General features: G+C 41.5%; 1 protein-coding gene across 14 annotated transcripts in view; it reads left to right on the top strand.

The window, feature by feature from the left end:
• Window positions 1–22640, top strand: part of MED12L (mediator complex subunit 12L) — a 313410-nt gene that overhangs the window by 64907 nt on the left and 225863 nt on the right. For all 14 annotated transcript variants that reach the window (XM_074333588.1, XM_074333592.1, XM_074333601.1 and 11 more), the window contains 6 exons: window positions 543–712; window positions 3451–3561; window positions 4521–4790; window positions 8184–8333; window positions 9100–9199; window positions 9503–9639. In XM_074333588.1, the coding sequence (XP_074189689.1) occupies window positions 543–712; window positions 3451–3561; window positions 4521–4790; window positions 8184–8333; window positions 9100–9199; window positions 9503–9639 (938 nt within the window). The remainder of the gene's footprint in view (window positions 1–542; window positions 713–3450; window positions 3562–4520; window positions 4791–8183; window positions 8334–9099; window positions 9200–9502; window positions 9640–22640) is intronic.

The following is a 22640-nucleotide window of genomic DNA, read 5'->3' as shown; positions in this document are numbered from 1 at the left end:
CAGGTCAGAATGCCGGTCCTTCTACGGACTGACAAAAACAGAACAAACCTTAGTTAGGCATGTTTGAAACTCGGCTTGAACTCCAAAAAACACCCTAAGAGCTGCCGTTGGGCGATTTTGAGTTCTTTTGGTGTCGATTTGAGATTTCTTGAAGTGCTGCCCTTCACTTTTCTGTTTGGTGCTTGTGCCTTTGAGATTTTTGTTAGGCTCACTGTTGCTTAACACGGAGGATCACCAGATGCCCTTAGTTCAGTGTGGAGCTCTCCTCCTCAGTAAGGGGTGGGGTTGCAGCGGCACGAGGGGAGAGCTGCCTTTTCCATGGGAGAGCGGGGCTGTGTTCCTGCTGGCTGCAGGGCAGGACGTTACACTGGGGTGCAGTCCTTAAGGGCTTCGGGGGAGGCCTGCCTTTCTGAACAGTGTTTGCATGGGCAAAAAGCCTTTTTTTATGTAATACATGTTTGTTTTATCAGTACGTCCTTCAAGTAATCAGAAAGGGGGAGAAAATGTTAATTCTTATACCTTTTTTTTTTTTTTTGATGCAGAGTGGACGCAGATATCTACCAGATATCTTCGAGAGCAGTTGGCGAAGATTTCCGATTTTTACCACATGGCTTCCAGCACAGGGGACGGCCCTGTCCCTGTGCCACCAGATGTGGAGCAAGCCATGAAACAATGGGAGTACAATGAAAAGCTGGCATTTCACATGTTCCAGGTGACCTTTCTCAGGCATTCTGGGCTGTGTAGTGTTCTTTCAAGAAAAGAGCAAATTCCTTATAGTTTTGTTTTCTGGAGGTTAAAGTATAGCTTGATGTGAACCAACACGTTCAAAGAAAGCAATCTATTTGTCACATTTGAATTGGATTCAAGGTAACACCTTTGCCACGAGATGACAGCTTCTTATTATACACATTGATCTCCAGGTTTTAATGCTGTCAGCTCTTTTAATTGCTTTGTAGTTGCACTATTCAACATAATCCTTCTCAACATTTTATTTTGAAAAAAATGGATGTGTTTATTAAAAATAACCTTTGTGCTGATATCTCATAGTAGATCTCCTTTAGAGTTTAGTTAGTAATTCCAATAATAGGTCGTCTTAATTATGCACAGCTGCAGTTTAAAATGCAGTAGTGGGGGCGGGTAAGGGCATTGAGGCATGACTGAACCATCACCCAGACAAACGGACCTAAATCACATTGACCAGAAGAGGGCGCTTTTGTTGTTCGTTTCCTCAATCTTTCAGCTGAAGTCACTTTGCTAGCGCAGGCTTTCACTATCTGCTATCATGATCAAAGAGGAAGGGGATTAGAAAGGATGTGTGGCTTCTAAATTTCCCCCTTAGAACTGTCCAGCTGGTCAGTGATTTTTTTTCTCCCTAAGAACTCGAAGTAGGAAAAAGCCTGATTTTTGGGGGGAAGTAGCATCGTTAAAGTCAGTAAAAACAACTCTTACAAATCCTAGCTCCATTTATCAGAGGACTACTTCAGTGCCTGCTCTGAGCTTTTATGACTTTTATTGAGCTGAGGATTTAGTCTGCATCTTTTAAAAAGTGTTTCTCACATGCTTGCTGTTTTTGCAAGGATTTCTCTATGTAGTAGGAACACTGAAATCAGTATCTCTTTCTACGAAGCTGTTAGCTCCCAAATTGATGAATCTAATTAGAACATTAATGTTAAAAGTTCATTATAGTTTTGATTTGCCATATTCTGAAATGTGAAACTGATCTTAGTATACACACGTACAGAAATAAACGTAGGGGGACATAGACAAAAGCGTCTTGAGGACAGACGATTGTGTAGTCATTGGCAATAATGCTTATGAAGATTCTTTTTAATTTTGCACTCACCATCTCTTATACCGTAATGCAAAATTCCATGTTGTTTCTTTATTAACTTAAAGTTCCCTTTACTGGTCTTAAAATTTTAAATTGCAGTTTTTCTGTGACTAACTGTCACGCAGGGTGGCCTGCGGGGTCTCTGGTCTCTCTCCCCACACAAGAACGCAGGACATGGTGAGGCCAAAAAGGAACACCCACGGAGCCATAGATAGGGGAGTCATACCACTATAGTCTCGCTCGCGGCTGGGTTGGAGAAACAGGAAACAGGAGCCACACAATTCTCAACCCTCACTGCGCCCGCTTGCAGGCTCAGCCACCATCTTCTTGAAGCCCCCATTTTTTCTGCTAGCGTAGCCACAGCAGTTATATTAGTGGCCAATGGCTCACTGGTTACAGCTGACGGCCAACTAGCTACAGCTGATGGCCATCCAATCACAGTTGATGGCCATTTACTACCTGAGCCAGCACCTTTCCACATGAGGCCTAGAGCCTGGAAACTGCATTCCTGGCTCTGTCCCCACACGAACTTTTTAACTCTTTTTTACTCTAAACATTTAAAAATTAGAAATGAGCAACAAGTAAATATCTTGATACCATGTCATATCAATGTGGTGTCATTGTAACCTTATAGATACTGAAACTGGAATTTATCAGTACAATATTTTCCCACAAATGGTTGATAACCGTGGTTGGGGACCACTGATGATACCTAGGTATGCAGAAGTTGCTAGGAACAAAGTAAGACTTTATGCTAACTACCAAGGTTGTTACCAGAATGATTGCAAAAGTGTGTCCCAGCAAACATAGCTTTTGGCTTCTATCTTAAAGATTCTTATATGATGTGAATCACACTGCAGAGCTATAATATGATAGTCATATACTATCATAACATAATGTGTGTATTTATATGTATGTAGATATGGAGGCAATAGATGAAAATGTTTACTAGTGCTTATGTTAGGGGCTGTATACGACTCCTGTGGGGCATTTTGGAAATTTGTAGGTGTGTTGTTTTTTAGTGTAGTTATGTTGGGATATTTATACACTATGGTATTTTATTATAAATTCCTTTCATTTCTTTAGATTATAGTTAATTATGCCATTATATTTTTAAGGTTATATTTTACAGTTAGGTTATAGTATTTGAAATTCATTTTAGGATAGAGGAGACTATTACGGCGGCATTGGATCTGATGGGATTGTCAACCTCTTGTCAGGATAATGGCGTGATGGGAGTTCTGTACTTCTAAATTATCATCATTGGCCAAGTTGCCCCTGTGAATATGAGTTCATAAACCCTGAAGTCTAGCCAGGCATTTGATAGGCCTTGGGAATCTAAAAGCTTCTGAATTTCCTCTCTTGTAAGACTTCTTTTTTTTCAATTTAGAATGAAGTAGATTACCAAAAACCAAAAAAACCCACCCAAATGAACCATACAAAATAACATTATTATTATTATTATTTTGTTTAGCGTTTGGGCTATGGTCAATGCGTTTTACTACAACAAAAACAATAGCAGTAAAATTACACTTAAGCATAAGAATAACTGCTCTGTTTTGAGTTTTAGTTGGTTTTCCTTTAACATTATTAGTGTAATTTTTCTTTGTTCATTTAAGGAAGGAATGCTAGAAAAACATGAATATTTGACATGGATCTTGGATGTTTTAGAAAAGATCAGACCAATGGATGATGATCTTCTTAAACTCTTGTTACCACTAATGCTGCAGGTACAGTGCATATAACCATGAACTAGTTCATTTTATGGGCAAGATTGGTAAGTAGAGGTGGAAGAGGAAAAAATTTATTTTTGAAATTGAAGGAAAAAAATTTGTTGTTGTTACAAAGTTTTAGCAATCATCTGTAATGACTATGTTCATAGCTTTTATCCACCTGTCCTTTTAAAGTATTCTCACCCACATTGATTTCTCCCATTACTGAGCTAAGCCAAACAGCTCTTTAAATACTGTTTCCTTGTTCACACAGATTTCTGTGAAAACAAAACAAATCATCTCTTTAAGGATACAGAGGATCTCCTACAATCTTTTGAGCCACTGAGGTCAAAATGATTGGTCTTAAATCTGTTAAAATTTAGGTTATCTGGATGAAATGTATTAAAAAATAAAATTTCTTGGCAAGGTAATACATGCATTTGATTATTCAAACAATATGAAACAGTATCTAGGGAAAAGTCATTCTCTTTGTCACCTTCTCAGAGACTACACCATGCCAGTGTCCTGTGTACCCTCCCTGAGATAGTCTGTACCTGTGCTGTCCTTCCTGTAGCCACTAGCCAGACGTGGCTACTGAATTGTTGAGATCTGACAAGTACAAATTGAGATGTATTCTTAGTGTAAAATGCATACCAGATTTCAACTTACTGCATAAAAGAGTGTATATAATATCTCATTAATACTTTTTGCGTTCATTATATGTTGAAATGATAACATTTAGCTCTGTCAGGTTAAATAAAATACATTATTTTAATTTTGCCTGTTTATTTTTATGGCTACTAGAAAATTTAAAATTTCATATGTAGCTCGCATTATATTTCTCTTGTACAGCACTGGTCTGTACAGTATGTTTGAAGGTTTGTTGTTTTTTTAATGAAAAAATATCTGTGTTAACATAGTTATTTCTCCAAGTAGCATAAGACGTGACTGAAGCCTGGTGTCCTTCTGTTCCTCAGTACTCGGATGAATTTGTTCAGTCGGCCTACCTGTCGCGTCGTCTTGCCTACTTTTGTGCTCGGCGTCTTGCCTTGCTGCTGAGCGATAGCCCCAACCTCCTTCCTGCCCACTCGCCCCACATGATGATAGGACCAAACAGCGCGAGCATCGGGGCCCCGAGCCCCGGCCCCGCCGGCCCCGGCATGAGCCCCGTGCAGCTGGCCTTCTCAGACTTCATTTCCTGTGCACAGCATGGCCCCCTGGTGTACGGACTTAGCTGTATGTTGCAGGTAAGTCCTTGGCCCTTGTTATTTTAGGTTAAATTTCATTGTGGGAAATCTTTGTGCTGGGAATTGCATCTTCCACATTCTCCTCGCAGCTCTAGTGTTTTCAACCAAGTAATGTATAGATTGAAACTTCGTGTTTTTATTTTCTGATGTTGAATCAAGCTGAGAGAAGATTTGTTTGTTGCTTCCGTCCAGAAGAAAGTTATTGTAGTTGTTCTTTGTTAGTTACTGAAGTTGTTCTTCACTTCGTTAAGAAGTTTGGTGACCAAACATCCTTCAGGGAACCCATAGAAGAAGTCGGCTGGTTACTCTTCTTCTGGAGCATCAGCTTCTTCGTGTGGAATTCCTTAGTGTCCTCAGTTCACGGTTTGAGTGGGTTGCTTCCTCTCTCTTTCTTTAAAATTCAGATGATTTATCAGGCTCTGTTCATCTACTACGCATCATGCTGGGTGGTTCTTGGCCGTCCAGTAGTGTGCCGGCCTCGGCTGGTACCATCAGGAGTGAGAGGCAGCCTTGCCCTCGGAGCTCACAGGTCGCAGTTCTTGGGCTCTTACTGCTCTTTACTAAGGAGCTTTGGGACAGGTCTCACCTCTGCTAGAGTTTACTGTCTTGTCAGGAAGATAGGCTTATAAATGGGTAGTTTCCACATACTCTGACAAAGGCTGATGGAGGGATGCACGGGGAGCAAAAGGAGTGGAGAAGTGCAATTTGTCGTCTCACCTAGAATTCAGGGAGGCTTTCTGAATGAAGTGGTCCTGACTAGTGCTTGTGAGTTTTAAATAAAGGAGGCAAGAGTGTTCTCATCAGAGGTAACAGCGTGGGAAAGGCCCAGAGGATTGATTGGTCTTCCTATATGCAGGTTGGTATGAATTGGACGTAAAGTATAAAATGCGTTGGGGGTCAGGTCATAGAAGACCCCTTGTGTGCCTTAGGATTGGGATTCGTTGGAGGATTTTATGTAGGGAAGTAGCATGTCAGCTGTGTGGGTGAGTTAGGTTGTTTTGGCCACAGTACAGGGAAGATTTGTGGGACTGGGAGGTAGGGGAGAGCGAGAGAAAGAGGGGGAGAGAGAGAGAGTGCGCAAAGAAATAAGTTCGGAAGCGTCTAGGTAACTTCAAAGGACCGTCTTATCCTTTACGGTCTCCAAGTGGATATTTTCAAGAGCTTGTTACATGTCTGGTTCTCAAGATAAGGGAAGACAACTGGCCAGATGTGTAGATTTGAATCACTCAGGGCCAGTTGTTTGGTCAAAATTGAGAAGGGTGAAGTTACCTAAAGAGTTAGTGACAGATGACTTCTGGACCTGAGGGGCATGAGGGGCTAAGAGATGGCAGAGGGAAGTTCACAGAGGTGACCAGGAAAGTTCGGCTAGACTGAAGAGAGAATGGGGAGAGAATATTATTACAGAAACAAAGGCAACGAGAATAAGAATGATGCTGTTGTATGAATAGCATTTATTATGTTTTAGGCATTGTTCTAAGTGGTAACATAACATTAAGTCATTTAGTTCTCAGAACCATCCTATGAGATAGGAAGGAGCCCATATTAGTTTTGTAACACTAATGAAATGATGGCCAAGTTTACACAGCAGGTAAGTGCAAAGCTGGAATTCAAACCCAGACCATCTGGATCCACAGGCCACACTCTTGGCAACCATGCTAAACCACTTCTCTAGGTACCACAGAAAGTTTCAAAAAGGAGTCAGTAGTGGGCAGTGCCCAGGAAGTCTGGTCAGAAGACAGCTGAAATTGTCTTGACAATATGGTGGTCGCTGACGATCGGTTGACTGGTGGGCTAGAAGCCAGATTAAGGTGGGGTGAGCAGTGGTGAAGAATGAGATGAAATAATGTCCCTGTTCTTTTGAGAGACATGTCTATGAAGGGAAGAGAGAGCAATGACTGTTGGGTAAGTAGAAATTTTTTTGTTGTTAAATTGTTTTTTGACCAGTAGATTTGAACATTTTTTTAAGCTAAGGCTAAGCTAGCAGAGGGAGCACCTGAGAAGAAGAGGGGAGGAGTGTTTGCTAGATCAGTGCCTTAGATATGGGAGGCTTTGGAATTAGAATGCAGGGAGGAGCTAGCTCCATCATGGACAGAAGACAGGAACCCCACTTCGTCATGCACAGAGGCCGAGGGCCCCACTTTGTCACAGGCAGGCTGGAGGAAGTGGGTAGAGATGTGTGCCAGTGGACACAGATGCATTGGAGGGTTCAGGGACTTGACAGTCTTCATATCTGCCATCTGGTTTCCATAAAGACATCTCCTAGACCTCAGAATCTAGTATTTCTATGTTTAATTTCACTTTTTATAAGAAATAAATGTTACGTTCGTTCTCTAAGCTCACCGAGTTTGCCGTTGAGTGGCATGAGAGCAAAATGGTGAAGGCATGTACTTTGGAGTCATTACAGATTTGATTGTAGCTTCTGCTCTGCTGCTTAGTAGCTTTGACCTTGAGCCTCTGTTTCCCCATGTGTGAATGGGAGATGATGACAGTTCTTATTTCATTACGTCCTGGGGTTAAGGTTATGATGACTAAAAGCTTCCAGGATAGCGTTCAGCACAGAGGAAGTGCTTCATTAAATGTGAGCTAGACTGTTCAATTTGCATTTGGAGGTAGCAGGGTTAGCCATGTGTGCCGATGTCAGTTTGGGCCCGAAACTAATCTCTGTGTCTCATCTTCCAGTTTTGGACATTTGGGGAATAATAGCACGTATCTCATGGGGTTGTTGTGACGTAAATGAGATGGTCATAGAAAGTGCTTCGTGCAAGCTGCTTGAGTAAAACGTGTATGTCTGCAAGGAGGGCAGACAAGCTACAGCCCACGGGCTGGGAATGGGTTTTATGTTCTCACTGAGTTATTAAAACAAAAAAAGAAGAATATATGACAGAAACTATACTATCTGGATTTTCATTAAAAAATTTGCCACCCGCTACTCCAGCGTTATTGCCTGCCCAATGTTTGTGAACCTACTTCCTGCACCATTATTTGCGAGATTAAAAAAGAAAAATTCTTTTTTAGATTTTATAGCCTTACAAATGACATACTTAATTCCACCTCATTTTTGAAAATTTCATGAAAATTGTTTTAAGTGATAATTTTTAAGTGATGATAACTGCATTTTTATTAAGTTTGCCAGGTTTCCTGTGCTGAATATTACCTTATGAATGATAATAGCCTTAATTTTTCAATAGCTGTACTTCCTCCCTTTCAAATTAATAATTTTATCTTAGTTTTGTCTTATCACTTGAAAAGTTGAGACTGGGGTAAGGTATTCATGTTTTAAGCTCAATAGTAGGAAACTGTAATAGTTATGACCAGGTATCATTTTTACTGTTAAGCTGTCATTATACTTTTTTTCTTCCTCTAACTCTCTGGGTTTTCCTGCTTTATTTCCAGACTGTCACTCTCTGTTGCCCAAGTGCCTTGGTGTGGAATTATTCCACAAACGACAATAAGAGCGCGAACCCAGGCTCACCCCTGGATCTGCTGCAGGTGGCCCCCTCCAGCCTCCCCATGCCAGGCGGGAACACGGCTTTCAATCAACAGGTAGACTTCCTGTGATGCTGGTTTGACGGCATTCTCACTCTCCGGAGGCACCAGGGCACAGTGGGCCATGTGTGTTTTAACCTCTCATGCTCGGGTGCCAGCCCCAGCTCTGCCCCATCTCTGGGTGACCTTGGCAGAGGACTTATTAGCCTCTCTGAACCACAGAAATTCATCGTATTGCCCCGTCTCTCACCTTCTCCTGGGCAATTATTTCAGAGAGTTCTGCCACGCAGACAATAATTATGGCGGTGGTTCTATCAGTCCTGTGACACGACTTTCATAGTAGCAGTCTGGGATATTTAGTAACTGTCAGATGTTTTTATTCGTGCTGGATTATTTGGTTCAAAGACTTAAGAAACTTGAAACACAGGATGGTGACTAATACTTAGAGTAAGATCCTTGTTTTTTACCAAGTAGTTTTCTTAAATTAATAAAACATGGCTAGTTGCTTTCATACATAGAAGAATGGCTCAAAGATGATATTTTAGAACTTTCATCTTTCCTTATGATGTCCTCAAAGAGTTTCACTTCTAAGGATTTTTCGCAAGCATTTATTTTTTTATGAGCGTTTATTATTGAAAACTGGCATTGAATTGCCACTTGTAAATTTTAAGATGCATTTTGGGCCACAGGCTGCATTTCCTACAATACAGTCAAGGTTGTAGTTCACTGTAGGGTGCTCTGCTCCTGTGGAAAAACCCGACATGATTTGGAAAACCGCTGTGGTTTTCCAAGCGCAAGTTAATGAGAAGCGATTATCTTTCAGGTTCGAGCAAGGATTTATGAGGCAGAACAGCAGATAAAACAAAGAGGCCGTGCAGTGGAAGTTCGGTGGTCTTTTGACAAGTGCCAGGAGTCAACAGCAGGTACAGAATACAAGAGAAGAAGGAGTGCTTTTGAGTGTTGAACTTTTTATGCCGTGTTCCTGATTGTAAATTTCCATGTATTGAATAAGGACACTTTTTGATGGCGCCACCTAATGGATGTCTTTAGTTCATGCCTTGTAGATCCCGGTTGCCTCGCATGTCAGGCTTGGTTTTGTTGTCAATTCTTCTATGCTGAGGATGATTTCTTAACAATTTCTTTTGCCCCACATAATGATGATTTTGTATTATGCTATTCTGGCTTTGTTTGGCCTCTCTAACTGCCTGTTTAATTTCCACATCTAGGGGTGACCATTAGTCGGGTTTTGCACACGTTGGAAGTGTTGGATCGGCACTGTTTTGACCGAACTGATTCCAGCAATTCAATGGAGACACTTTATCATAAGATTTTCTGGGCAAACCAAAACAAAGATAACCAAGAGGTAGTTATTTCTTTTCTTCTTTTCACCTTTTGTTGGCATGTTTTCTTCTTTTTCATTTAGGAAATTCTGGCTTTTCAAAAGAAAAGCCTTTTCTTTGAAGTGTAATATCTTATGAAGAGGTCTACACCCTGAAGTCATTTTATTGTAGGACTGAAATGCACCTTTATTAAAATGAAATGTCCCTTGGGCTGCTCTATCTACATATATTGATTGGAAAGACCTTCCTTGGTCCTTTTGTCATTGCTCCCCATCGTTTCAGTTTTAGCAGAATATCCTTCATCTAGTGATTGGGCTTTATATAATGGGGGGAATGTATTTTAATATTTAGCACATCAGAAACCAGTGAATGAACACGTGTGGTCAGGATCTGTGAAATATCTGTAACCAGCATATTATACAGGGTTCTCCAGAGAAACAGAACCAATAGGGGAAAAAATTATATGTACTTTAAGAGTGAGAGAGTATTTATTTACAGTCATTTGCTGCACAGTGATGTTTTGGTCAGCGACGGACTCCATGTCTGACAGTGGTCCCATAAGAGTATAACGGAGCTGAAAAATTTCTGTTGCCTACTGATGTCACAGTTGTTGTAACATTGTAATATAAAAAACAACAACATTGTAGCGCAGCACATGACTCACGTGTTTGTGGTGATGCTGTTACACAAACCTGCTGTGCTGCCAGTTGTGTAAAAGTATAACACATGCCATTACATACAGTACAGAACACTTGCTAATGATAAATGACTGTGTTACTGGTTTACGTATACTATACTTTTATTGTTGTTTTAGCATGTACTCTTTCTATTTACATAAAAAAGTTTGCTGTAAAACAGTGTGCCGTGTTGCACAGGCAGCAGTCTCACATCGTGTCTGATTGCATCATGTTCTCTTGCACTTGATCTAATCTCATGTTGTTTTGTAGCCTAGGGGCAATAGGTTATATCCTGTAGCCTAGGTGTGTAGTAAGCTAGACCTAGGTTTGTGTGAGTGCACTCTGCGGTGTTTGCAGAACGACAAAATTGCCTAATGATGAGTTTCTCAGAATGTATTGCTGTTGCATGACTGCATTTTAAGGAACTGCTTCACATGATTATGGGGGCCAGCTAATCTGAAACGTACAGGGCAGGCCGGCAGGTTGGGGATCCAGGGAAGAGCTGATGCTGCAGTTTGAGTCTCAGGGCTGTCTGAGGGCAGGGGTGGGGGTGAAGGGACCTGTATTTTTTTCTTAAGACCTTTAACTGATTAAATGAGGCCCACCCATGTTATGGAGGATAATCTGCTTTACTCAGCCTACTGATTTAAATGTTATTTACATTAAAAAAAAAATACCTTCAAAGCAATACCTAGAGTGGAGTTTTACCAAAAACTTGGGTGCCATAGCCTAGCCAAGTGGACACATAAAATTAACCATCACATACAATGTTTATCATATGCTTCCCTAGCACTAGATTGTTTTATTATTGAACTGATCTATAAACATAGGATTTTCAGTTATTTTGTTTCTCAACCTTATGTAAGGAGTTTAAAAAAGTTTGTCCTTTTTACACTGGAAGCACCTGTGCAATATCCAGGTTGTGCTAGGCAATACAAATGCAGAGGTAAGTTTTAAGGTACAATACCCATCTTCAAGGAACAGCTTAGTTAACTGAGTATAATTATCTTTGATTTTTGTAGTAGCCTATGGGAATGCATATATGGAAAGAAGAGATAAAAACACACAACAACTACAAACCTTTCCTTGTCCTACCTTTATGTGAACTTGATGTGAACCATTTCCAGGTTATTTCTCTTTTTGGAATATTGTGAGTCCACACTCTCCTTCTCAGGTAGAAGGTTCAACATCATTGAGGCCAGGCGCGTGGGATATCGGCATGCTGAGAGTGAGGTGCAGACTCTTGGAGTGTAATTTCTTACTCACCGTGAGCCTCTGTAGAAATGCTTCAGTAGTTCTGGGGAGCAAACTGATTATACAATAAGTATCCGTAATTCTGTGCTTATAAACACAGGGTTCTTTTGGGGTGGAAAGCTTAAAGTCTTCTATTTGTAATAAAGACTTTCTTAGATAAAAGGCTTGAAGACTACTAAGATTTTCAGTACTTAGCCATGAGCTATCTGGACGGAAAGTAGGGGTACCTAAGATTCAAGGTGTCCTTTGGATTGCTAAGCTTCTTACACTAGGTGTTGAGTAAAGATGATGTTGTTCCTTGGTGAGAGTTGGTGTCCCCACAAAGCACTCCAGGTTTGTGGTTCTCCTGACTGGATAACTTTCTGGTGAATAAACTGGCCAGCTTCACTCACAGAGACTTAACTTACAAGCACTCTAAAAAAAGATCAGTGTCTTATTAAGGGTAGGAATTGTTTGATATTTTAAAATAAAATTTCATTGTAAGGTTCTCTCTCAAGCACAGTTGTCTCCAGAGTGGGTGCTTGAGCTGAGCCATTGGGACGTGAGAAGAAATGACTAGAACTTCTATTTAGATTTTATTTTAAAAACCTTACACTTTAAGCAGTTCTGTTTTGTCCAAGTTTTATACTGAACTTAGTTCTTGTGGTTGTGTCGGTATAGAGGTCATAAATAGATATGTGTATATTGAGTGTTTACGAAACAAACAAACAAATAAACAAAAAACTGAGCTGAAAAGGAATGTCCGAAAGGAGAGCATTGCTTTGTACTTCTGCTCCTTGAGGGACTTCTCCACCCAGAAGGCAGGACGCCACTAGAGGGGGACATTTGCTCAGGGCTGAGAGTTCTGAAGCTCTAATAAGGTGAACGCACTTCACAGGAAGGAACGTCAGTGTTGCCCATTCAGGAGTAATTATGTTGAATGTTGACTCAACTCCAGAAAGATTTGATGTGAGTGAGTGATTGCTTTGTGGTTACTATGCTGTTTTATGAGTAAGACAAAAACTGCGTTTTAACCTGTAATTCAGACTGGTCACCTTTTCTTAATAATCTGTCAGAATAACTGGATAGGTCCTTCTGAAATATTTAATGTTCAATTAATTTTTACAGTATGGCTCTGGTGTGTGTGTGTGTGTGTGTGTGTGTATCTATGCATGTATGTATATGTGTGCGAATGACAGTGTTTCATCTCTGTGTTTATTCTTCACCAGGGTTTACTGTTTCTTGACTTCCGAGTCACTTTATATCTTTCTGGAATGCTTGTGTGAGCTGTGGAGATGTATAGACCCTGTGTGACCCTGAGCAAGTTGCTCATGGGCTCTGTGCCTTACTGTCCTTCCTTCTAAATCTGCACAGAGCACCTGCCCTGTCTATCTCTAAGGAAGCATGAACACTTTGAGAATTATGAAGCATTATATAAATATGTTTTAAAAATTGTTATTGTTAATGATAATAAAGTAATCGGTATTATATCGGAAGAACCAATGTGATGAAGTTCTACTTTTCTGATGGGAGTTGTATAAAGTGGCTTGGTTAGTATTCAGAAACACATCTCACTTCTTTACAATGTACTTCCCGTTTTTGGTTTTATTAATTGGTGTTAGGAATTAGACGACATGATAGTTGATAGAAAATGTGACCAACCTCTGCAGTTGGAGTGAGTATGCAGTTGGCTTTTGCTGAAGTTGTGTTTTAGGTATGTCTGGGCCCTGGATTGTACAGCTGCTTTCCCCATATCTGCTTGGGAAACTTGAACTTCTCCCTCCTCGATTCCCTTTTCTCTGGAACGGCTGAGGGGAAATACAGTTCTCTCCACTCTCTTGGGGAGAGAGCAGCTGTCCAAATGGGACATGGGGTCAGAGGTTCAGGCTTGCATGTGTGATCAGTCTCAGCGTTGGAAGCAAGCCCAGTGAGGACAGTCGTGCACGAGATGAAGGGATCTGAGGCCTCGGTCCTGCCCTGTGGTTCGACTGAGGTCACAAAAGTGAGAGTAGGAGCTGACGCCGTGCCCACTGCAGTGTGCCAGGCCTGTGGCATGCTTTCACTCATTTCACAGGAAACGCATTGTTCCTTTGCCCTCCCCTTCCCCCCTGTGCATCCCCGATGCCCCCCATATCCTTGGCTACTACTTCTGTGTCAGAACTTGGGCACTAGTATGAGGGAGGTGAAAATACAAATCTCAAAACCCTTAATGTTTACTTATTCTGTATCTGTGCCGCTTGATTTTCTGCTTATTGTAGGGTGAGATGGAAACATCGTAACACTTAGGACAGGGTTCAGAGACTCGTGTCACACAGTGGCCAGGCCGGTGGTGTAAACTGATGGTGAGCTGCTGTGTACAGGGCCACGGGGAGCGTGGGGGCTGAGGCGACTGGGAAATGGACATGCCTTTTCGGAAGAGGGAGCCTTTCTTGGATTCTACTTAGGATTGCAGACCCACTGTCGCCTGATGATCCAACATTCCAAGAGCACTTGTATTTCAGGATTTGTATGTAAACTTTCCCGATCATAAAACACGCTGCAGGCTGGGCAGCCTGGCTGTGGGCCATGTTTGCTCAGATGCCTGTCACTTTCCAACTCCTGGTACATGTTTCATACAACATTTACTCTCTTACTTGCCTAGTTAGTGTTTTGGAACCATTTTTTCTCTGAGGGATGGAGGCAAAGAAGCCCATGTGAGGGAGTTACTACCTGGGGTGCAGGGACCACCCGATTCCGAACCCCGATCGAGTCTATCACTTGTGACTTGCAGGTGGGGTCACATTGCTGACCTCACCTCTGAGTAGCAGGATGAGGCCGATGTCCCCTCAACCCTCCAGAGCCCCTGGACCACTTCCCTCATCTGGCTTCTCTCCTTGTCTGTGTTGGGCGTAAAGGCAGAAGCAGCTGCATTTTTGGGTGCCCTGGGGACGCAGATGGAAGGGAACGTGTAAAGAGGGCAGGAAGAGCTGCCTTTTCACTTCTCTTTCTGGTGTCCCAGGAAGCAAACTTTGTCCTGAGTAATGAGAAGGCCGAACCAGCTGCACTGGACAGAACTGGCCAAACAGCACGCATGGGCCTTTCTCCTTTCCCTGCTATTAAAACAAAACTGTCACACCTCCAAATCCTAAAAACCTACATATTCGTTGTTTGTGTTTTATGCTTAGAATATTCATGAAGCATTCTCTCAACAAGTGGGATGAGTTCATGCTGAATTTCTGAAGAGCACAGCAGGTGCCTTACTCCCGTCCGGCACAGGCCTCCAGGGCCAGACCAGGTCTATCAGTGTGGCTGAGACACCACCCGACCACTGTGATCTAAGAGACAGAATCGTGGCTCTGTCACTGCTGTGCTTGTTCTGTGCTCGTCTTCCTGCAAGCCTGCAGTTCCTTAGGTCGGGGCCGGTGTTTCTTCTGCTCGTCCGCAGATCATCAGCTGCTAGCACCGTGCCTGGGACCCACAAGTCCTCAGGAGATAGTTATTAAATTTGTTTCTTGGGGCTCATAAAAATGCTGGGACAGTGAACTGGAAGGGGAAAGCCCTCTATTAGATTCGTCTTGGGAGGGTAGGGAGAGTGCAGTGTGAAGTCCGTGTAAGGGGTCAGCTTTACCAGTGCTTCTGCTCCACACGTATGAGAGAATGTGTGCAGGTGGAGGTTGCGAGTGTGGCTGACAGGAGCTCCAGCTGGAAAAATCCACAGGTTAGTGCACTGCGTTGGGGCATTCTGGGCAATTCACTTACTCTTGATGAGTGTCCGTTTCTTCATTTGTAGAAGGGCATACTCTGCGATGGTGTGAAAATGACGTGAAACCATATGGATAAAGCATTTAGATACTTACAGTGCCTCGAAGTAAAGCCTAGCTGCTGTTATTACGGATGATGTATGTCAGGAGGCAGTTAGAAACTCTGAAGGGATGGAAGGAATTTGATTCCTTGGGACCGCTGTGGACAGATGGGAACACACATGTACCCCCCTTCCCCCCCCACACACAACATATAGACACCCATACACCCACCCACATTCATCACACAGTCCACTAATCCATAAGGCACAACCAGGATCCATCAGGCTTTTCCTATGATTTTCACAAGGCTTTACCCTCAGTAGGGGAGCTGTAGGATGGGCCCGGCCCACTCAAGGTCAGGTGGCCACAGTACCACGCTGTGGACGGGGTGGTGCTTCATTCGTTTCAATGCTTAGGGGTTTTTGTTTGTTTGTTTGTTTGTTTAAATGTTATTTAATGTAAGGAAACATTTTTAGTTACATTTGAAAACCAAGACTGCAGAGAGTTTAACAAGGCAAAAGTCAAGCGCACAAAGTGCCTGAGGATAGCTTTCCGTGGGGATTCCCTGTGCTGAACTATTACGACAGCTGCTGTTAATGCTCATCGCGGCCCTGCCGTAGCCTGTTGGGCTTTGGGAGGTACAGGTTTTCCTGCTGGACACGCAAAGGAAGTGTTGCTGATCTTTTACAGCCTCCATTTTTTTCTTTCTGAAAATACAGCTATTTGTAAAAGGGCCATTATATTAACAGTGTTTGGGGGAAAAATTGTGTGTCCAGACATTTAGACTTTGCTGTTATTGAGAAGGACCAGTAAGGACTTCACATAGGTTGGGGTGGGCCTCTGGGTTTGATTTTGAGCATGTATGCAAGTGTGGGGACAGAGCCCCAGAGAGCAGTTTCCAGGCTCTTGGCCTCACCTGGAGGGGTGCTGGCTCGGGTAGTAGATGGCCATCAGCTGTAGCCGGTTGGCCACTGGCTATTGCCGGTTGGCCATTGGCCACTGATCTGGCTGCCATGGCTGGGTTTGTTGGTTGGCAGAGAAGCGGACGGCAGATTGTGGATCATGTGGATCATGTGGCTCCTGCTGCCTGTGTCTCCAACCCAGCTGACAGTGAGACTATAGTGGTGTGACTCCCCTATCTGTGTCTCTGTGGGTGTTCCTTTTTGGCCTCACCGTGTCCTGCGTTCTTATGTGGGGAGCGGGAGCTGAGACCCTGCATGACAGCAAGTCTTTTTTTTTTTTTTTTTCGTCTTCAGCCTTTGAGTACTTCTTACTCACGGGCCCCTGTTTCAGATGTCTTGTATAATCTCATTTAATTTTTCCCTGGCCAGTGAGATGCAGGTTTTGAAAAACACTTTTGTCCCCTACTTTACAGATGAAGAAACTGAGGCTTAGCCAGAAAGAGTGAATTGTCCAAGCCCATATCCAAATCAAAGGTGGAAGAAGAGCACTGGCAATTGTAAACGGTTTCAGAAGGACACTCGTAACTAGTAGGTTCTAGACCTCGAACCTCTTTAAAAAGTCATTTTATATTAGGTAACTAAAGCTGAACAAACAAGTGTCAGATATAATATTGGAAAAAGAAGGGGAAAACCTTTATAATTGCCTTGAACAATTTCCACATATTAATATGGGCATGTTTTTCTTTTTTTGCAGGAATAATCTCTAATTTTTAAAAGCTTGTTTGACAGTTTTGACATAGGAAACAATACTTAAGTGAGAAAGTCCCAATCCTCAAGTTGAGCAGTCTGGCCTTTCTTGTATAGCACAGACTCGAGGCCAGTCAGACCTGGATTTGAATCCTGGCTTTGCTGCCAAGTTGCTGCGTGGCCACAGGCTAGTTACTTAGCTCCCTTGGTATCATTCTTTTTTACAGTGGTCTTACTAATAGATTCTACTTCATATGGTAGCATGTGGTAAATAGTAAAAGCCAATTGTTATGTTCTTGGCTGGGCAACTTAGCTATCAAGTGAGTAGAACCTAGTAGCACCATCTTCTTGTTCTCCCCTGTGTGTTTCCTTTAATTATTCATTACAGGTAAGCAGTAAAGTTTATTGGGCCATACAGTGGTGACGTGGAAATTAAGTCCAATGTTCTAGTTATTTTCAGTATGAGAGACATGGCACTTTTCAAGGACTTTCAGAGGGATTTTTCTGCGTCATTACAATTCATCTCATGAATGACTTGTTATTGTGCAGTTACGTATTTCTCAAAACTATTTTCTCCATTTGTATTATTTAAATGTTGATAACTTAACTGAGGGATAGCAATTTAATTTTTTTTGGCACAGTGCAAATTAATGACAATTTGTTTGCAAATACTCAGGAATTGTTTTAGTTTTGTTTTCTTAACTACCTCTTCTCACAACTCGGAACTGTACTATTTTTAGCTGCAGCTTTAAAAAAAAAAAAGAAAGGAAGTCTCTTTTTTGTTTTCATGGTGTTATGTTTTGTTTTTAAGATGTCAGAAGCCCTAAAGGTTATTGATTCTAAGGATGTGACGCTAGGAAAACCTGCCCCTTTTGACATAAAAAATCACCCATCTCAAATACTTTTTGGAAATGTACATATGGAAACATTCACACATATAAAGATTTTTTCAATAATGAATACTATTTATATTTAAATAATAAATCTTGTCGGCTTGTGGTTAACAGTCTTAAGCTTACTACTTTATATGGTGATTCTGATTGTTAGAAATACGATTTGTGACTATGTACAATAGGCTTATGTTTATTAATGGTTTAGACCAATTTTTAACTTATGCAACTCTTGAAATTCACCCAGATCTCCATGTGTCTCAGGTTGCAAACCATATGATTTGCTAATATCACTACTTTGTGTATTATTCCTATTAATTATTGGTGCTGTAATATGAATAATATTTTTATCCTGATATGACCATTTTGTTTAATGTTGACTAAGAGTGATTAATTACATTTATAAACATGTCCTTTTAGTCTTAGATTAAAGAGCTATTGAAAAGCCTTATATAGTATCTGATCTCAAGTCAAGTTGGCTATTGCTTACAGTAATGAGTCATTGATTTTTTCCTGTTCCCTTTGATGGTATTGTTTTTTTTTAAGTGGAAGTAGTATATTAAGAAATTCCTTATTTTAAAATGGTAAACAATCTCACCAAGTATCTTCTAATTTCCAAAGGAGGCCTGCCTCTCAGATACGGGTGCCGATTATTTTCCCTCCTTTTTTTGTTAAAGAATAGAAGACCTGTGGTTAGCTTCTAGACACCATTAGGTTATTGAGTAAGCACTGAATTAAGCTTCATCTGTCAGGTTTGTGCCCACGCTCCCCCAGGAAAGAAAAATGGGACCAATCCCCCTTATGATGAAAACCTTTCTTCACATTTGGAATATCTTTACTATAGATGTGGATAGCACCCTGAATGATGACTGTTTGCAACAGAATTAATAATGATTTCAGTATTTTCCCATTGTGGGAGTGTCCCAAGTTCATGAGGCCAGGTGAACAATGCTGTTATTTAAAGGACCTTATTGATTTTTGAATTTTGTGTCCATTCATCCTCTTATTTGTTTTCATTATAGGAGTTATTTCTTCTTGTGATTGTTATACACATAGTATGTGAATACATTCTTGATATCAAGAAGTCTCTTTCAGCCCAGGACTTGGAATCCTGTTTTACTCTCCTGATAAGAATGGGGGGCTGCCAGAGCCCCTGCTGTGGGAGCCAGATAGCTTGGGTTTCACAATCAGGTCCATGACCTAGCAGCTTTGAGACATTTAACAAGTTATTTAACTTAGAGGCTTCACTTTGCTCAACTATCATGTGATGGTATGAAAGCATTGGAACAAGGGATACTGTGTAACAAATACTTATTAGCTATGTGGGCAATAACCACTGCTCACTTTGGTCCATGTCCTTTGGATATTTTCCTAGGCACTTGTGTACATATATATGAACACGTAAGACTCCAGCAGGTTGGAAGACATAAATGGGATTCATTCTAGATAATATTCTGCAGGGCTTTTTCCCCCCTCACTGCTTAGCATTTATTGTCCATCGCTTTTTGCTTGTGTATTTTGTTCTAGTCAAGGTGCTCAATTCTTTTATTCTAATAAAGTTTTCCAATTATCTGCGTTGGTGGTGGGGAGATAATCATTTTATGCAAACTGTAGTAATGTTGTCTCATCCTTTCAAACATTTATTCTTTTTTTCTTTTCGTTGACTGAATCTTTCAGAGTGATGCTAAATCATAGTGTTGGAGCCAGCATCCGGGACTCATTAAATTAGGAATGGAAATGCTTCTAGTGTTTTACACTTAATCAACTGTTTTATTAAGTCAGATGTTTTTCATGTTAAGCAGGTACATCTGTGTGTTGGGGGAGGGGGACAAGGTATGACCCCCCGCCCCCGCCATCCACCTTGTTTTTCCTTTAGTTTCATGTAGCACAGTACACTGCTTTTATGGTGTTTGATTTAAAAATATCTCTTGACCCTCCTGTGTACACCCTCCTGTGTATCAGGCACCGTGGTAGACACTGAAAATAAAACCATGAAGAAGACACATCACTGCCTTATACAAGCCTCTAGTACAGCAAGTGTTAGAGGTGGAATGAAGTCTTTGGTAATTCCCTCCTGTGGTTTCATTTTCTGTGTGTCAATTAGATTAGATGTTTGGCTGGTCCCTATAGAGGTAGGAGTCAGGGCTGGAACCATAGGTGGCAGTGGCTGCTTGGTGTGGTCTGTGTGACCCACTGGGAGATTCCCACGTCACCATGATGCTCCTGTGCCTCCACTGACCTTGATTCAGCCATGAGAGGAGCAGCAGTGTGCTACAGCCGCAAGTAGGGACTTAGGAATTAGGTCTCCCAGTTCTGCCACATTCGATCTCTGTGTGCTTGTCCATCTTAACCTCTGAACCTCTGTTTTCTTACCTGTAAAATGGGAATAGCAACGCCTACTTCCAAGTTTGTTGTTGAGATTAGAGATGATATAAGTAAAACACCCTATACGTACTCAATAAATATTTTTGATTATTACTGCTGCTACTACTAGTGTTTGGATGTTGACAACTGTTAATAATATTATTGCCACAATTACACATTTAATGTATGCCTGGGCCAGAACTCAGGTTCTTGACACCCTTATTTGGTGCTTTTCTCTGACTGTAACTCTGTGCCATGGCGCTCGGGCACGCGCTTGTTCTCTCTCTCTCTCCCCCTCCCTCTCGCTCTGTTTCTTGTGGATCCCACTTGCCTGTGTGAAGTTACAAGCTAGGGGCTGCATGCTTTGGATTGCTCTGCAGCTTCTTACTGTCTGTTTTAAAGTACCAATAGGAAAAGCTGCCTGTTGCTGCCCCTGAAGACTCCCAGTCCTTTACAGTGTTTCGGGTGGTGAAGGACTTTCCTCTGTAGTTCTCAGAGGTGTATCTTCCCTTCCTAATGGATATTTGAAGCCAGTAGCTGGAGCTCTCATAGCCGTGAAGCTATGTCGTGAAAGACGTGTATTACATGGAAGTAAATATAGCAGTACAAGGGAACAGAACAGAGTACTCAGGCTGTAAGCAGCAAGGGTGGAAGGCAGGAAAGCCATAGCAGCTTGGGGCTCACGCAGAAGGCTATTGTGTACCCCGAGGGGAGGGTCAAAACGACCTTCCTAGGCTCTGTGGCACACAAGTGCTGCTGTGCTTACTTACTGTGTTTCCCCAAAAACAAGACCTAGCTGGACTGTCAGCTCTAATGCGTCTTTTGGAGCAGAACTTAATATAAGACCCGGTCTTGTTTTAATATAAGACCGGTATAATATAATATAATATAATATAATATAATATAATATAATATAATATAATATAATATAATATAATATATAATAAAGACCGGGTTTTATATAAGACCGGGTATAATATAATATAATACCGGGTCTTATATTAATTTTTGCTCCAAAAGACGCATTCGAGCTGATGGTCCGGCTAGGTCTTATTTTCGGGGAAACACGGTAGTTCATTTCCCAAGAGGTGTGTTGTGGCAAGAGTTTCATGAATTAGTTGAGTGATCTTAGTCAAGTTACCGAACATCTCTGTGCCTTGGTTTCCTTATCCGTAAAATGGGGATACTAATACCTAGCTCATTAGGTAGTGAAGGTTAAAATAAGTAATTCCTGAAACATTTATTGCAGTGTCTGCAAATTCAGTAAGCACTCAATAAATGTTAATTATCTCTATTACGACCACCTTCAAATTTGCCAAGATATCTTTATTAGTGATTTTGAGAGTGATTTAGTCCATCTATGTTATTTTATATTTTAAATTTTCATTAGAAGCGAATGAAAAGATTTATGTTTAAGAACAAGAATTTTACATTTTTAATTTTTGTGTGTCTGCTTTGGTCAGTTATCAGTGCTAAGACTTTGGTAATGATTAAAATAAGCAATAAATATTACAAAAAAGCGTATTCAACAAAACAGATGTTTGATCAGAATATAAACAGACAATTTCCTTTGACCTGGGCTAGTCTCTTGTAGCACCCGAAATAATTTACAAGATTGAGCACAGAGCATTGTATCTCATGAGTAAGTGATAGAATGATTTTTTCTTTTTTTCACTGTGTTCAAAGAATCTCCTTAAAGTCGTCACTGCCCGTCAAAGCCCCAGGTCCAGAATGTAACATTAAAGCTGAGAGGATGGGGTCCTACAACTGCTAACCCCTCCTTGTACCATCTGTGAGCAGGAGGAGGAGCAGTGCCCCGAGAAGAAGTAGGGGTGCAGCTCCTGGAAGAAGGGAAGCATGGTGGGCAGACAGAGAGTAGGCCTTGTCTGAGGGCCGAGAACCCCCCCTCTGGGAGAACACTTGAGATTTACAGCTAATCACGCACCTTGGATCTCCCCTTTTCTGTGTTCTGTTGCAAGTCTCTCCCATCTACCTTCCTTATTTATATGTCTTTGATTAGATACCAGGATATCACCGTTTGCTTGTAGAAAAATAGAAGTAAAAACAAGACAATCACCACAAGATTCTTCATACTTCCGTTGGCACAGACACATTCTCTGGCCTGTGAACCATCTGCATTGACCTTTCTCCCTACGGTCAGGTCACCTACTTTTATCTGATTTGATCCATTCTGTGCCTGCTTCAGATTTCGGAAGGAAACGTTGTCAGTTCTTGGAGCTGGGATGGGGAGTGGTTTGGTAGCACGCCTCACTGAGCACTCAGATTGTTCCACTTTAAGATAGTTTCCTTGGGCTCTTGTCTCAGAGACTGAATTATTGGAGCAAATAATACGAACACATTTAAGACTCTTGTTATATAATAGAAATTGGATCCAAAGGGGAAGTACCAATTTTTATTCCTCCAGAGAA

Source organism: Rhinolophus sinicus, linkage group LG01, assembly GCF_036562045.2.
Source record: "Rhinolophus sinicus isolate RSC01 linkage group LG01, ASM3656204v1, whole genome shotgun sequence".
In the NCBI taxonomy this organism is placed as follows: Eukaryota; Metazoa; Chordata; class Mammalia; order Chiroptera; family Rhinolophidae; genus Rhinolophus; species Rhinolophus sinicus.
The sequence above is the reverse complement of the archived record's forward strand: the minus strand, read 5'-3'. Positions and strand labels throughout refer to the sequence as shown.